At 27.7% G+C, this 15,257-nt stretch overlaps 2 protein-coding genes across 3 annotated transcripts in view; one reads left to right on the forward strand and one right to left on the reverse strand.

The window, feature by feature from the left end:
* LOC148236689 (peroxisomal acyl-coenzyme A oxidase 3-like) overlaps window positions 1-7,018 on the reverse strand; it is a 25,822-nt gene extending 18,804 nt beyond the window's left edge. The window contains exon 1 of one of the 2 annotated variants that reach the window (XM_088183736.1): window positions 6,887-7,018. Coding sequence is in view for 1 of the 2 variants with exons in the window: in XM_088183735.1 (XP_088039861.1) it covers window positions 4,420-4,457 (38 nt within the window). In the remaining variant the exon portion in view is untranslated. Of the gene's footprint in view, window positions 1-4,419; window positions 4,490-6,886 lie in introns of those variants that run through there. The other variant, XM_088183735.1, reaches the window with a different exon arrangement.
* Window positions 1-14,962, forward strand: part of LOC148236690 (beta-1,3-glucosyltransferase) — a 25,986-nt gene extending 11,024 nt beyond the window's left edge. Inside the window, exons 3-10 of the mRNA XM_088183737.1 lie at window positions 12,602-12,711; window positions 12,775-12,951; window positions 13,012-13,148; window positions 13,213-13,396; window positions 13,464-13,599; window positions 13,999-14,152; window positions 14,218-14,476; window positions 14,544-14,962. Of these exons, the coding sequence (XP_088039863.1) occupies window positions 12,602-12,711; window positions 12,775-12,951; window positions 13,012-13,148; window positions 13,213-13,396; window positions 13,464-13,599; window positions 13,999-14,152; window positions 14,218-14,476; window positions 14,544-14,714 (1,328 nt within the window). The 3' untranslated portion in view covers window positions 14,715-14,962. The remainder of the gene's footprint in view (window positions 1-12,601; window positions 12,712-12,774; window positions 12,952-13,011; window positions 13,149-13,212; window positions 13,397-13,463; window positions 13,600-13,998; window positions 14,153-14,217; window positions 14,477-14,543) is intronic.
* The last annotated feature ends 295 nt before the right edge of the window (window positions 14,963-15,257 follow it).

Raw genomic sequence — 15,257 nt, forward strand, 5'->3', positions numbered from 1 at the left:
GAATACGCTGGGATGACATGGAATTTATAATTTTGAGCTGTGAGCACGGCAATACATATACGATACACCGAAAAATAAAAAAAACGTTTTACTTATTCATGTATTCGACAATTCGGCAAAGAAAGACTTTTCTTTTGTGAGATTTTCAGTATTTTTTTTATATATATTAACTATCTTGTTATTACTCACGTTCACAGTTTCACAATTGTGTGTCGAGCAAAGTGATCGATGATAAAACTTGTAAGCCGTCTATCGTCGTTGACTTATTATTATAAATAATACTATCGTTAACTTTCATCTTACGACGAGAAAAAAACGCATGCCCCTATGATGTATATTCAGTGTACATGTGAAAAATGTGTAAGAATTAGTGATTTAAATTTAATTTATTTTTTCGAAATAATCATTAACCTTAAATTGATTTAAATTAAATAAAATACGAAATAATAAAACCTTAATTAGCATGCGAAATTCGCTATTAGCTGTGATTTATATAGTGTTTCTATATACCAAATTGTTTGTATCTACTTTAATACCAATAATCCAGTTTATCGATAAATGCTCTTACGTACCGACGCTCGTTGTCGTTGGACGACGAGGAATATTATTATTGAAATATAAATAACAATTCCCTAAACCAGATTCAATTCAATTAATTATAAATAGATATCCAACACTACTTCATTTGGCTCAACTTGGATTTGTGATAATGCAGATAATTCCAATAATTAATATTATATTAAAATTATAATATTAATTTTCTTAGATTTTTCTAATCTTACAGTTGATTATCGATTTCGTTATTTAAGTCTGTATACAATTTACGAACAACAGTAAAGTTCATAATTTTGTTGTCAAGTTATTTTATTCTCGATGTTATAAACGAAACTCAATTTTAATTATTTATCCTATTTTAATTATGTATATATAACAAAAATAAAATAAAATATTGCCCTTCCCTTTGTTTTATTGATTCTGAATTCAATTCTAATTCACAGCTTTGATTGAAACATTGGACTCAAATACCACACATTTTTATGACACACATTTTAGTTAATGCGGCAGTAGGTCACGCATAATTGCTCAAAGTTTAAACTGACATGCCTCTAGGCAATTTTTTCTCTTTATTTTCCGGGCAATAAAAAAAGCATATTCAAGGGGCGGTCGGTTTCTTTATATTTACTACCCGAGCAGTTTGTATTAGGTACAAAGCAAACATTTATATTTTATTATTTTTTCTTCAGACCTAATCGCAATCAGCGTTTCTCAAAGTCTAATAGCGGACACGAAAGCATTGTTGGTATTTTTTTTTGGCGTTTGTCGAACGACATTGCAGCGCATAAAAAGCGATCAATCAAAAGTTGAAAACGAACGGAAAAGACGCTCGCATGCCATACAGTTTATACTTTTCCGTCGTTTTCTTCATTATTCTTTACGATTCGTGGAAAGCTTTATGGAGGGGACACTAAAAAGATTGCCACCGCAATAATGGTGTATGGATTTTTCGATTATTAGACCCGACGTACGCTACATATTGGCAAGAAAGTCAACAAAACATAGACGATTTAGAAGCAATGTTTATTTTAGTAGAAAAAATTCAATATGTACTTATAAAAATTTAATATAATAAATCTATGTATTTTATAGTTAAATATGAACTATAAAAAACTAATAAAAACAGCAAACAAATTACTAGACAGAAAAATAATGTTAAAGAAATTGGAGAGTATAGGTATAAGTGATATAGTTTTAAGATGGTTTAATAATTACTTATATAAAAGAAAACAAAAAGTTAAAATAAATAATGTATATTCTGAAGAGAAATTAGTGTCTTATGGAGTACCACAAGGGTCTAAATTGGGACCATTGTTATTTGTTTTGTATATTAATGATATAGTTAATAACGTGAAAAAATGTAAAATTCATCTATTTGCGGATGACACATTAATGTATTGCATAGGTGATAACATTAAAGAAATTGTAAATAATTTAAATAATGAATTAAGTATATTAGAAATATGGTTAAAGAATAATGTACTTAAATTAAATGAGAATAAAACTAAATGTATGTTTATTAATTATAAAAATGTGTTAGATAATAGTACCAAAATAGTAATAAATAACTCTAGTATAGAAATAGTGGATAATATAAAATATTTAGGAGTAATTGTTGATACAAAATTAAATTTTAAAGAACATTGTTTTTACATATTAAAAAAATTAGTAGAAAAATAGGTTTATTATCTAGATTAAGAAATATATTAAGTATAAATACAAAAAAAATAATTTACAATAGTATAATATTGCCCCATTTTATTTATTGTGCAACACTATTAAATATGTTAAATAAATTAAATAAACAAATGTTGCAAAAATTACAAAATAGGGCAATGAGAGTAATCTTAAATAAAAATAGATTAACTAATTGTAAAAGTATGATTGATAGATTAGAATGGTTGAATGTTCAAGAAATATTGAGTATGAATGTTTTAGTATTTATATATAAGTTAGAAAATAATATGTTACCAAAATATTTTAATAAGTATTTAATAAGAAATAAAGATGTACATAAATATAATACTAGAAATAAAGAAAATTTAAAGATAATTAAGTATAAGAAAACGAGTACGGCTAGGGGAATTATGTACGGAGGTTTTGATTTATATAATAGTCTTCCAAGAGAAATCCGAAACAGCAAAAATATAACGGGTTTCATAAATGGAATAAAAAAACACCTTCGTACATATAGAAATAAATTATAATATTAAGACTTTATTATTGTATATTTTTATTTTTTCTTTCTGTTATGTATTTTTTATATATTTTTATATATGTTTACTAAATTTGTTAGATGTAAAGATTAGCTATTAAGTTAAATAAATTAATAAAATAAATAATAATATCAGGCGCGTACGGTGAAATACATTCCTTTTCACTCGCTCGCGTGTTAAGTGACGAGAATGAGTGAAAAGAAGTGGGCGTGCGGAACGCATGTAACGCACGCCCTTATCTCTCACTTACTCTCGACACTTATTTTATTGCTTTTGACGTAAATTTTTGACTTCTGAGAAGTGATAATTGTTTTTGCGCCCTCATATTCACTAAAATTCGGTTTGAATACATTTAACCAATACTCTTATATCAAAAGTCCGTAGTAATATCGCTAATAATAACTATTATATTTTTAAAACAGTGTAATATCCAAATGCAGACAAACAATGGAACAATATGCGAGATGCGACTACTGTCTGTACTTCTTCTTCCGCTTATTTTCTCTTGAGTTCAAGAAAGATAACAGTTCAAGAACTTTCATTACGTTAGGTTTAGGTTTAAGCAGCAAATAGACGTTTTGCGACTGTAAAATTGAACTTTATATACATTATAGAGTAGCATATAATTTCACCAGTGCCTATCGGTTAAATTATATATTCACTTGTAAAATATAAATCTACTGGTGAAAATGTTTTTAATTTACTGAAATTACATATTTTAATGTATTTTTTAGATCCTGGAAATACGTCCTTCCCGTATTTCCAGGAGGGTGGGGGGGGGGGGAATCCAAAAATAAAAAATTCAGTGTTTTTTTAATATTTGGTTTTAATTAAGAGTCATAGTATCTTATCAAAAGACATGCATTTTTCTGACCAAATTCAAGGAGGCGGGACAACTGCCCCCCCCCCCCCTCCTTTCTCGAGAATTATTTCTTGAGAAAAATGTCAAATCGAGAATTTTCATTTCTCGACAAATTTTATAAAGCATTTTTTATTATATAAAAATAAGTTTGTATGAATATTTTTAAAAGGTTTAGAATAACCGCCTTTTTTATAACGCTGCATAAGTAAAGTTGGATTTATGCTTAATATGCATACTTCTTGGAAGGTTTTGACAGGGCTCTGGGAATAACGAAAAATTGTTTACAAATTTTTAACACTTAAAAGAAGACATTAAGATAAGAAATCTTTCCGAAAGTGTTTGTGGCAGATGTTTGAAAAAATTCATACTTTCTCGGAAGATCGAAAGTATTTGAATAACGAACAATTTTTTGCGATTTTTCTATTACTCTAATCGGCCGGCATCTTTATCTTTGCTTTGGTGATCTAAGAATCAGCTACGATAATAAGAAATTACGCATGGGAATAGGCAGAATGCAAAACGATTTAGGGCTATTTTTCTTTTTCGATAATTCAAAATGTTTTTTTTTATTTTGTTTTTGTAAAGTAGCAACAACTGTTATTGATAATTGTCTCCATTGTCTTATTATTGACAGCTGAAGGGGCCTTAAATTTTTTTGTTAAAACAAAATGCTTGACCGAAACTTTTTTGATTAAATAAAAAGCCCTGATAATTATCATCCAACAATTTAATTCGTCATAAAAAATATAACAAATTAAACGAATTGAAATATAAATGCGTTCTTACCCGCTGCCGAAAAGTCTTAATAAACGACAGGTAAACATCGAGTTTCTTGTTCGACTGAAGAAATCTGAGACTGAAAAATCAATTATTTACTGAAGCGTGAATGTTGCATGTCTCATGCATGTTAGTGTGTTTCAAAGCATTAAGTAATAATTTACAGAAAATAGAGAAAGCTAAAAACAATATTTTCACAAAAAAATATATAATATCAATACGCAGATATTTAAAATATGATTTATTAGATACTATAATTACATGATTAATTGGTCATTATAACTTATTTATAGACTTGAAATATAGTTTGAGAGTTACAGAAAACATATAGATCTGAATTTATAAAATATGCTGTCGATTTTATTAATAAATTATATATTATATTATTGTTTTTCATTTATGTATTATAGATTCTAGCTATGTATATATATTGTTTTATTATCAATGGCAATTTGGATTGAGATAACATAAACACCACTATCTGGTAAAACTCACTGTTTGCCAGGTTATTATTTTTTTAATAAAAAAATGATTATCTATCGTTTCACGAAATAAATATGAATAAAATGGCCCATTACTCGTAAACTAGACATTAATGCTTGAATCTTATTTATTTATTTTATCAGCAAACTTATTATATTTAAAATTAATCAATGGCGTACTATTGCGTGTTGGATATCGCATATCCACGAACTGGCAAATCGATTTAGTTTGACATATCACTGAATAACAAACACATGTTTAATATCTTAAGTATGACCAATCACAATCGAAACAAACAGTCATGTTGATCTATATTTTAAATATACAGTTATTGTAAGCAAATCGAATACCCTCTTCAAGATGTTAAATTATGCATAAACATACCCTAATATTTGTATTCTAAAATAGTTTGCGCTCAATTAAATTATAATCTATGTTTATCTCCCTTAATAGAAACTCGGAAATGAACACTGTTTACGGTACGTTTTGCCATTAATTTATGTTTTTTTTTTAATATATAATAATACTTCGCTAATCAACATAACAGCTATTTCTCTCCAGTGAATAAAAAAACTAATAGTTGATCTATAGCACAACTTAACCTCGCTGTATATTAGTTGATTGTGAACCCATTGAATACATACAATTATGGCAAGAATGTGTTGATTTCCCATTGATTTGTAACTTCAAAACATATTTAATATGACGAGGGGAGCATCCTTAATACATATGCCCAATGTAAATAATTTACAAAGTGTTGAAGTATGCAATGTAAATAGTAATAAAATGCGGATCTTTATAAAAGTATATATAAAATATCCATGTACCTTTAAAATCAGGTGCACAAGGCAACATAAAATGCATTTCACAGATGGTAGCATAATAATTAATTCACACGAGTCAAACTTATATTTTAATTGCAAATGTATGTATTTGTATACCAATAAAAGGACACGGCTCTCTAGATTAGTGTTACTAATAATTTATAAACCCATTTACGATAATCTATTATTTAAGCGTTGGTCAAATTTGGTTGAGGGGTCAAACTCTGAAAAACGTTCTAAACCGCTCCTCACAATTTTGTCGCCCGGGGCAAAATTTTCATCCCGCCGACTGCCAATAGTGGCTGACAAAAGTTTGATCTGAATAAAACATCAGGTGATGCTTTCAAACCATCGTCTCAACCGAGGTTTGCCTTCGGGCTTGAATGTCCGAGGTAAACAATCCCTCAAACGGAGGTACAATAATATATAGCACACAGGAGATTCCATGAAGTTTTTCCACTAAACGATTCGCATTTGAATCACACTTAGTACTTTATATTCATATTAAATTTATGAAAATACAGATAAAAAGCAATGCATATTGTAAAGCAAGTATTTGCTTCATACTACTCCTATTTTTATTCAGTATTTCTTTGGGAAAGTATTTTGATTTTAGGGTTCTACATAATTATTAACATAAATAATTTTAGATTGATTCTTTTAGTAATAATTAAATATTTTTTCTAGCTATTTACATAATTAATAAAGTATCGTAGTATGTACATAAAAGTAATATAAATCAACTGACCTTGTTTGGCTTTTTATATTTTTTTAAGTTTATCACATTATTGTTATTTTAATGTCTTTTAAACAATATAAATTAACTTTTAAGTCAAAGAGGAATATTTTAATTTAATTTAATATGAACGGGAAAAAAATCTAAATATTTAATATTAGTAAATTACCTTCACTGATTTTCAGTCCTGATGAAATTTGATTTAAATGATCAACAGTTAAAACAATGACCATTCAAAAATGTTATTGACAAGTTTGTTTTTATGTAAACGTATGATATAGTGATAACGCAATGTCATTTATTATAAATAGTTTATTAGCTTTGTTATTGTTTTTTTTTAATTATCTAGGAGTCCATTATTATTATCGAATCATGTTGGAATTTTAAAATTCATTCATTATGGAGTATAGTTGAGAATGTAATTTTCACTGACCTGTTTTTCCTGTGTCTTGACGACCGACCAATGTAAAACGCCGTATATTAATGAACAAAGTGTTATAATTTAGCCAAAATCAGATCAAAGTACGTCGGCGATTTAACGTCTATTTATCTTCTTATATATTTTCTTTCTTAAAGATAATATTTTTTTATCAAAGCGTACGTGCGTATTCTCTAAATATTTTATTTGACATTTGGACTAATAAATTATGTTAATATTTAATATGCATGTCTAAAAATACGAGCTCAGTGTCGAAAGTTCAATTAATGTAGCATGGGTTTTCCGGCTAACTTTTCAATTCAATTTCCATAGAGTAACCAACATATAATTATAATTGCATATTTAATTTTTCGTCGTTTCTAATAATAATTTGAATAAGAATAGCTTGTATTTTTAATAGTTTAATTATTAAATACAACGTATAATGACTTGAATTAATTATTAATAAATTAGTAAATGCATACTGTCTGACTTTATAAAATACAACAATATTTTCGGGCTGTTCATAAATATAATATTTCAGATTAGATTATTATTTTATAAATCTATAATATATAAAATAATAATTTTCAGGACAATATTTACTAGTTTTTTCCATAAAAAACAGGATAATATTTTGTTTTTAAATTACAAAAATAATTATGTATATGCAATAATGATGTATATATACACATATCGAAGACACTTGTAGATTCGGGGTAAAAGTGGCTGTTTTATTTGCGTTTTTAAGGGTCGTTTCGGTCGATTCGCTGTAGCTCCGGCTAGTGCGAGTTTGTATAAACTATCATTGTTGTAATCCGGAAGTGAGGTGGTACTAATTTCTAGTAGAAGTTTCTTTTGGGCGTGATTAAATTTAACGTTTAAGGACGGAATAGCGTATTCCGTAAAGTCTTAGACTAGTAACTCTGAGGTTACGGGTTCGAGTCCCGGCAGCGGCATTCGAATTTTTATTTATAAAAATGCGCTATTATTAAAAAAAAACGCCCCCAGCTGCTTGGCTATAAATTATATTACACATAATAATTTATAATTATTTATATAGATCTCACCGATAGGTATTCATTATATCTGATTATTGACTTACTCAGTTGATACAGATTTACCTCGTTGTAACATATTGGGCTTACGCCTGTCAAGTTACAATTGAAAATTAAAATATATATATATATATATATATATATATATATATATATATATATATATATATATATATATATATATATATATATATATATATATATATATATATATATATATATATATATATATATATATATATATATATATATATATATATATATATATATATATATATATATATATATATATATATATATATATATATATATATATATATATATATATATATATTTATATATATATATAGTGAAATATTCCGAAATAAATAATGAATGTGCAATAATTAAATTTAATAAATAATTTAATAAATAAATTAAATTTAATAAATAAATCAGAGACTTTCAGTCTGGTTGTTAATATTATACTTGTAGATATTCATTATATCTGATTGACTTTCCTAGTTGGTACAGATTTACCCCGTTGTAACGCATTGGGCTTACGCTTGAAGATAAAAAAAGATCGCAGTGTTCTGGTTCGTATACTCTTGAGGAATGGAAAAAATTCTAACGTCATTTTTACAAATGCCAATAATTATGAGCGGAAGCAGACTCTTTATTTTTGTATGATTCAGATATTATTAGACGGTAGAATCGAAATCGTATTGTGCATCTTGGGTGCCCGGTGCTTAGCATTTTTTTGTTCAATTAATTTCCATATGTTTTTAGCTTAATTACACCGGTATTTAATTATTGCTACCGTTAATAGACTTGGTAAATACTTTTTTATTTGTTATGCTAACAAAAACTGCGATTCTTAGTAAATTTGTGGACATAAATTAATAGTTTTAAGACCCTTTTAACAAGTCTTTTGCAACTAATTTCGATACCGCAATACAGTCATAGTGAAATTTATTAGGTAGATTTTTTAAGAAATAAAGAAATATATGGGATATAACGAAATTTTAGGATACGATAACTGCCGTAGTTTTTATTCTATCATGAAAGTTGTCAGCCCTTGTATATCTATTTATTTATTTAAATTAAATTAAGACCATCGTAACCTAACAGGTAAATAAAAAAATACACAAAAAAATATATAATTAAAATTAAAAAAATCACAAAGTATTAAATAGCTCGGATAGTTTTTTAGCCTGATCCGCCATCTTGTTTCAAAATGGTGGTTATTTAAAACAAAAAATCGCAACTCCGTTTAAAATTCTAAAAAAAAAAAATTAAAAAAAAAATTGTCAATTATTTTTAGTTTTGATTCTAGCCTTATCTGTGATTTAGTTTAAAAATGGCAACTAATTAAAAACCGGCGCGAAAATGTTGACGTTTTGTAGCTTATTAATGAATTTAGGTATATACATAGAGATATCAGGAACGGGGGAGGGGGGTCGAAATAGCGGATAGTCGCGCTCCGCGTACCAAAGATTTTACTGTTTAGTAAGAGAACGAAAATACACGTTCAAAAACAAAATCATCACTCATTTGAGAGAAATACCATTGCTGAAACAATTAAGATAGGGCATGTCCTCTCGTTATACGTATAAGAAAAAAACTTTTTAAATGAAAAACCATAAAAAGAAAAAAACGACACCCTACTTCACATAGGAATCACAAAAGGCATATTAAATTCGCTAAAAAAGTGACACTATAAAATTTCGGTAAAAAATATGATGTATCATATTTTAATAATGAATATGCAGTATTTTTATAGATATCTGAAAAGCTTTAAATATAAATCAAACCCGAGATTCTCAATCTGTTTCACTTCAAAATTTATTTAAACCGTCATAAATATTTTTTTAGAATCATGTAATTGGTATCCAAATAAAAATACTGAATTGTTTCATGAAGTAAGTTTACCATTTCTATTTGACCTTATAAGATATGTAGTATCAGTTACTAGTTAATTACGATTTAGTAAATAGGGCTTGAGCGAATAAATGTACATGTATACATACCGATTTTTTTAGTATCAAAGTCGAACTGACAATTCTATATTGTATTTGCATTTTTATAAATAAAAAAATCTTGCTTTACATTTAAAATATGCTGTAAGCGAGTGTTTCTCAAATTTATGCGTTGACAATAAATAATCGCTAGATTTTTTTGATAAAATATTTTATAGTATATTTGGTTATATTTTAAATTATATTTATTTTACCAATTCGATAGGCACGTACTGTATTTATGAATTGAATTTATTTTATCCATAATTCAAGATTCAGATTTGCATCAAGAGTTTCTCGAAACAGAACTGAAATATTCAGCAAATCCAATTTGACTTTCATATTATCGCTTATCAAAAAAATAAAAACTTGAACAATGGCAATATGAAATACTCAATATTACAATATGTATTGCTTTATTTTGTAAAACGATAACAAAGACGAATATCAATATCAGATTATCTAATGATTTTATTGGATTAATTATTATTTGGATTCTAGGTACTCGTGTACTCAAATGAATCGGATGCATTTAATTTCGCTTAGCTTAATCATATCGAGTTCTATCGACTTTGAAGAAAATAGTTTTGAAGAATCGCTTAGAAGCACACGGCTGGGTATTCTCGTATAGTTTCGCAGTCTTGGAATTTATGGGGCAAGTTACACCAGATAGGGGTTGTTTATGGATACCGGTCTCACGCGATGCAAACTAAGGAACATTATGAAAATCTGCCGACGTAGCTACTGCCAAAGGTTTCCCCGTGTATTGTATTATATTATTATAGTATATTAGTAGTACACAGGTAACTTTACAGCGATTTAGCATGCCGAATTTTGCATGTATGCATCGCATCTAGGGTATTTAGCTCGTATCTTATCGCAGATTGTAATTGTGTGATATAATGTATAATAATAAATTGGCCGGTGGATTTTTTCGATAAGATCTTATTTTATTGCCTTGTTAAAATTTTAAACACGTTTTAAAGTGTGTGTTTTTTGGCACGCATGACCATAAATTTGATTTTATTCGTGATTTAACAAGTTGTGTGTAGTGAACATTGTTTCATGCTTGAGTAACATGGTTACCAAATTTATATATTTTTAAATAATTTATTGGAGCTGAGCGAATTTTGATTCCAAACGCCTGTCTATTGTTGTGTTTTCATTTCGATAAAATAGCATATCGATGTATTCTTTCCCCCTATTCTATTACGTTTCCTTGTCCATTTTTGACACGACCACTTTCAGGTAGTTTTTCTCTACATTCTGGTCACGTAAGGGACAAACCTCACAGTTTTTCATCCCACAAAATAATATCGGGACTATCCCAAGGCGTGTAACGGCTCCCTGTATACACACGTGATCATATCGATGGCGAATCAAAAAGTCTCGGCTGTATTTATATGTATATACATATATAGGTTATATTATTTTTTTATTTTTATGCAATCGAGACTTTGAACAATCCCTAGATTTCTCCTGTTTTGAAATCTCAAAAAAATATTATTAATATAATATATCTGATCTTATTAATAGTATTATATTATTAATAAAATTTGCTCATTGTTTCTGATTAAAAATATATGTCATTTTCTGCAACTACTCTAGCTACTTTGCTTATTATTATTATGCAAGCCGATGACACAACACGTGTGCCTTGCCCTGGACTATCGTTAACGGCCGACAGCACAGCATGTGTGTTACATATCCTAGGGGAAACGGTCTTTAGTTTGGCCGAATTCCTTTGTTGTTGACAAACAATGACATGCTTTGCTTATATATTATTCAATGACGCCATTTAAACTATCCATTAATAAGTATTTAGCTAACACATGATACGAACCTTAAAATATTTGTTATTTCTTAGTTAAGATATGGGTCAATAATTTAAATTATTATATTTATATTCTTCACTTTACCAGGGATAAGTGAAAAATTAAATTTAATATGTTAATCAAGCATTTTTAATGTTTTTAGTATATTTATATAGGTATGCTACAATCTGTTTTATTATCCAAATATATATATATATATATATATATATATATATATATATATATATATATATATATATATATATATATATATATATATATATATATATTCTGCGTGAGTGTTAAGAGTAACATCATTGCGCTGTATAGACGCTATTGCTTAAAATAGGAACATCAGCAATAATAAACTACTGGTATATTGCTTATTATGATGTAGTATACACGATTTTTTATAAATTTAATTAAATTGCTGATCCCACATTTTTACAAATAGGATACGGGTCAATTATAGCAATAAAATAACGCGATTGTTTAAGTATAAGCAAATATAATAATTATTAAAAAATAGTGATACATTACATACAGTAATAGTAATTTTTTATTAGAATAAAGTTAATATATTCCATACACACAGTTTGAGAAACTATAGAATGCGCTGGTTTTGACACAATCTGAAATGGTTGACGATAGTTAATTAACAATGTCATGCTGGTTATATGTCTATAAAAAAATACTTTTAAAATATAACTTTTTTCGTTTCAATAAAAAACTTATGCCTAGTCATTCACCTTCAAACAAGAGTAAAGGATTATATAGTAATTACTACCATATAATGCTTCATTTATCTATTATATATCTTGTGATCTAATATTTATTACATGTATATTTTTTTAATTGCAGCTTATACCAACATAGCTTTTGTAATATTGAGCCAACATCATCCATATCACACTAGTTTGGCCGAGCAGCTCAAAAAAGAGATAATTATTCAAGCGTATGACTTTCAACAGGTATTCAATATTTATAAATATTTTAAATTAAATGTCATGATATAATACATAAATAATTTACAGAGAAGACCTCAAATATGGATAACGCACCTTAAAGGTTCGTGGGTTGTGTTGCCTCTCTTGGAAAAATTGGCACATAAATATAGTTCCTTTGCAGAATGGGTCGTCTTTTGCGATCCGCACATATCATTAAACTTAGCCAATCTTTACGAAGTGCTGAAGAGATACGATTCATCAGAAGTGAGTCGTTTTTAATTAAATGTTTATATTAGATATTTAATATTTATTTTACATTTTCAGGAGATATGGATCGGTCATGGATTACACGACATAGAGCCGACGATCATTCATCATTTTGCCACTATGGCCGATTCGGACGAATTTCTTTACCCGAATATGGCTTCAGGATTTGCAATGAGCATGGCGTTACTTAGAACGTAATATCTCACTATTAATTACTTAAATAATTGATTAAAATATTAATTATTTCAATTGAATTAGATTATATCATCGATTCAAAGAGAATGACACTAAGGCATATACAGAATTTTCCATAGACGCGTCATTTGAACTCGCCAAGTTTATTTGGGACAATGGAGAAGGATCGATGCTGACTCACGATGATCAATTCTGTGTTGTTTCAAATAAAGTTTGTGCCACTTATCCCAAAAGCTATGATGCATGTGTACGTATAATTTTAATGTATGTTTTATGATTGATGAATACAATTTTATACAATGTCACAATTTTAGGGTGATGCCGTGTCTAGAGACGAAGTACTGTTTGCTGTCAAAACATATCACAAATTTCATGACAATAGAGTTATGATAGTTAAAAATACATGGGGAAAATTCGCCTCCAATTTAATATTTTTTAGTGATATAACTAGTAAGTGTTATACAGAATGATCCAAGAAAGACTATAATATAGAAGTTGTACTAAATTTATTTTATTTTTTGTGTATTTAATATAGATATTTTACTCACATAGTACAATTGATTAAATTCATATAAAAGTACAACTATATAATATTTTTTCAAATCAATACTGTGCTAAAAAACTTTTTTTATTGGTGCCTTATTTGTTATTTGAATATAACAGATAAAAAAATTATTTTACTATGTATTATTTTAATTTTAAACTTATTGCTTAATCAAGAAAATTTACTTTAAAATAATCCCATTGTGATATATTATATATAAATTCATTAGTCTTTTTTAATAAACTCTGTATTTATATATTTTTTATAATTAAAAGTATTTGTATCATTGTCAAATATTATTATAGATAATTCAATACCGACAATTGACGTAGGAGTTGCAAATACTGAAAGAGGACATTGTTCGAAAACTATAGCAATATTAAAGTACGCCTTAAAATATTTCAACGATAATAAAGCAATACGATGGATCATGATCGCCGATGACGATACTATCTTAAGGTACATATTTTCATTATAAATCCAAAATTAATCTTATTAAATTTAAAATAAATTATATATTTTAGCGTATCGAGACTGTGCGAAGTATTGTCTTGCTATGGCGATAAACATATAGCACTTGGTGAACGATACGGTTTCAACATTATTACCGGAGACGGGTATGATTATTTAACTGGAGGAGGAGGATTGGTTCTAAGCAAAGATTTGGTTTACAAGCTAGCCGATTGCAATTGTCCGATGCCTTCTACGCCGGACGATATGTGGATCGGTGTATGTTTGGCTAAATTAAAAATTCCAGTCATTCACAGTCCATTATTTCATCAGGTGATACAATTTATATGATATTAATATTTATGTAAATACTGTTATGGATTAATATTTTTTTATCTAGGCTCGTCCAGTCGATTACGCCTTAGAATACCTGGCTCCTCACAGACCAGTCTCTTTCCACAAACACTGGATGATCGATCCTGTAGACGTGTACAAGAGATGGTTCAGAGGTGCCGATTCCAAGTTAAGGGAAATTTCTAAGACTGAACAGTTATATCACAACGAATTGTAATTTTAAATATCTATGTATGTAATTGACGAATTTTTAATCATTCCTAATTAAGTATTCATTGTTGTGATTTTATATGCGAATAATAAGAGAGATGTTGTAATGTTTAAAAGGTATATTTTACGATTTTTTTGTACAGATTTATAAAATCAAATAAAGGGTCTAATATTTTATAGAGTTAAGTACTTACGTGTCATATCATTGTTCTATTGTAAATGTTACATGGATAAATATATATTTTTCGTATTAAATTGTTTCTCTAATTAAATTGTAAATAATATATCAATAGATATATTATTTATCCCAATATATATTTCAATCCAGTATTTTATTTCCCATTTCGTGTAATAATTAGCATAATGAGACCAGTATGTAGAGGAGACTGGGGCAAGATATGATAGCTAAAACAAAATTCGTCATATAAAGAAAATTAAAATGTTTAATAAAAAAACTTTTACATAGAAAATATACTTATAGATTAACGTTTTATAATTAAATCTTTCAAATCAGAGATTTTACGAATGATAGTCGATACTCCGTGATATG

Source organism: Plectrocnemia conspersa, unplaced genomic scaffold (genome assembly GCF_051122295.1).
Source record: "Plectrocnemia conspersa isolate PC_06_02 unplaced genomic scaffold, ASM5112229v1 ptg000003l, whole genome shotgun sequence".
Lineage (NCBI taxonomy): Eukaryota > Metazoa > Arthropoda > Insecta > Trichoptera > Polycentropodidae > Plectrocnemia > Plectrocnemia conspersa.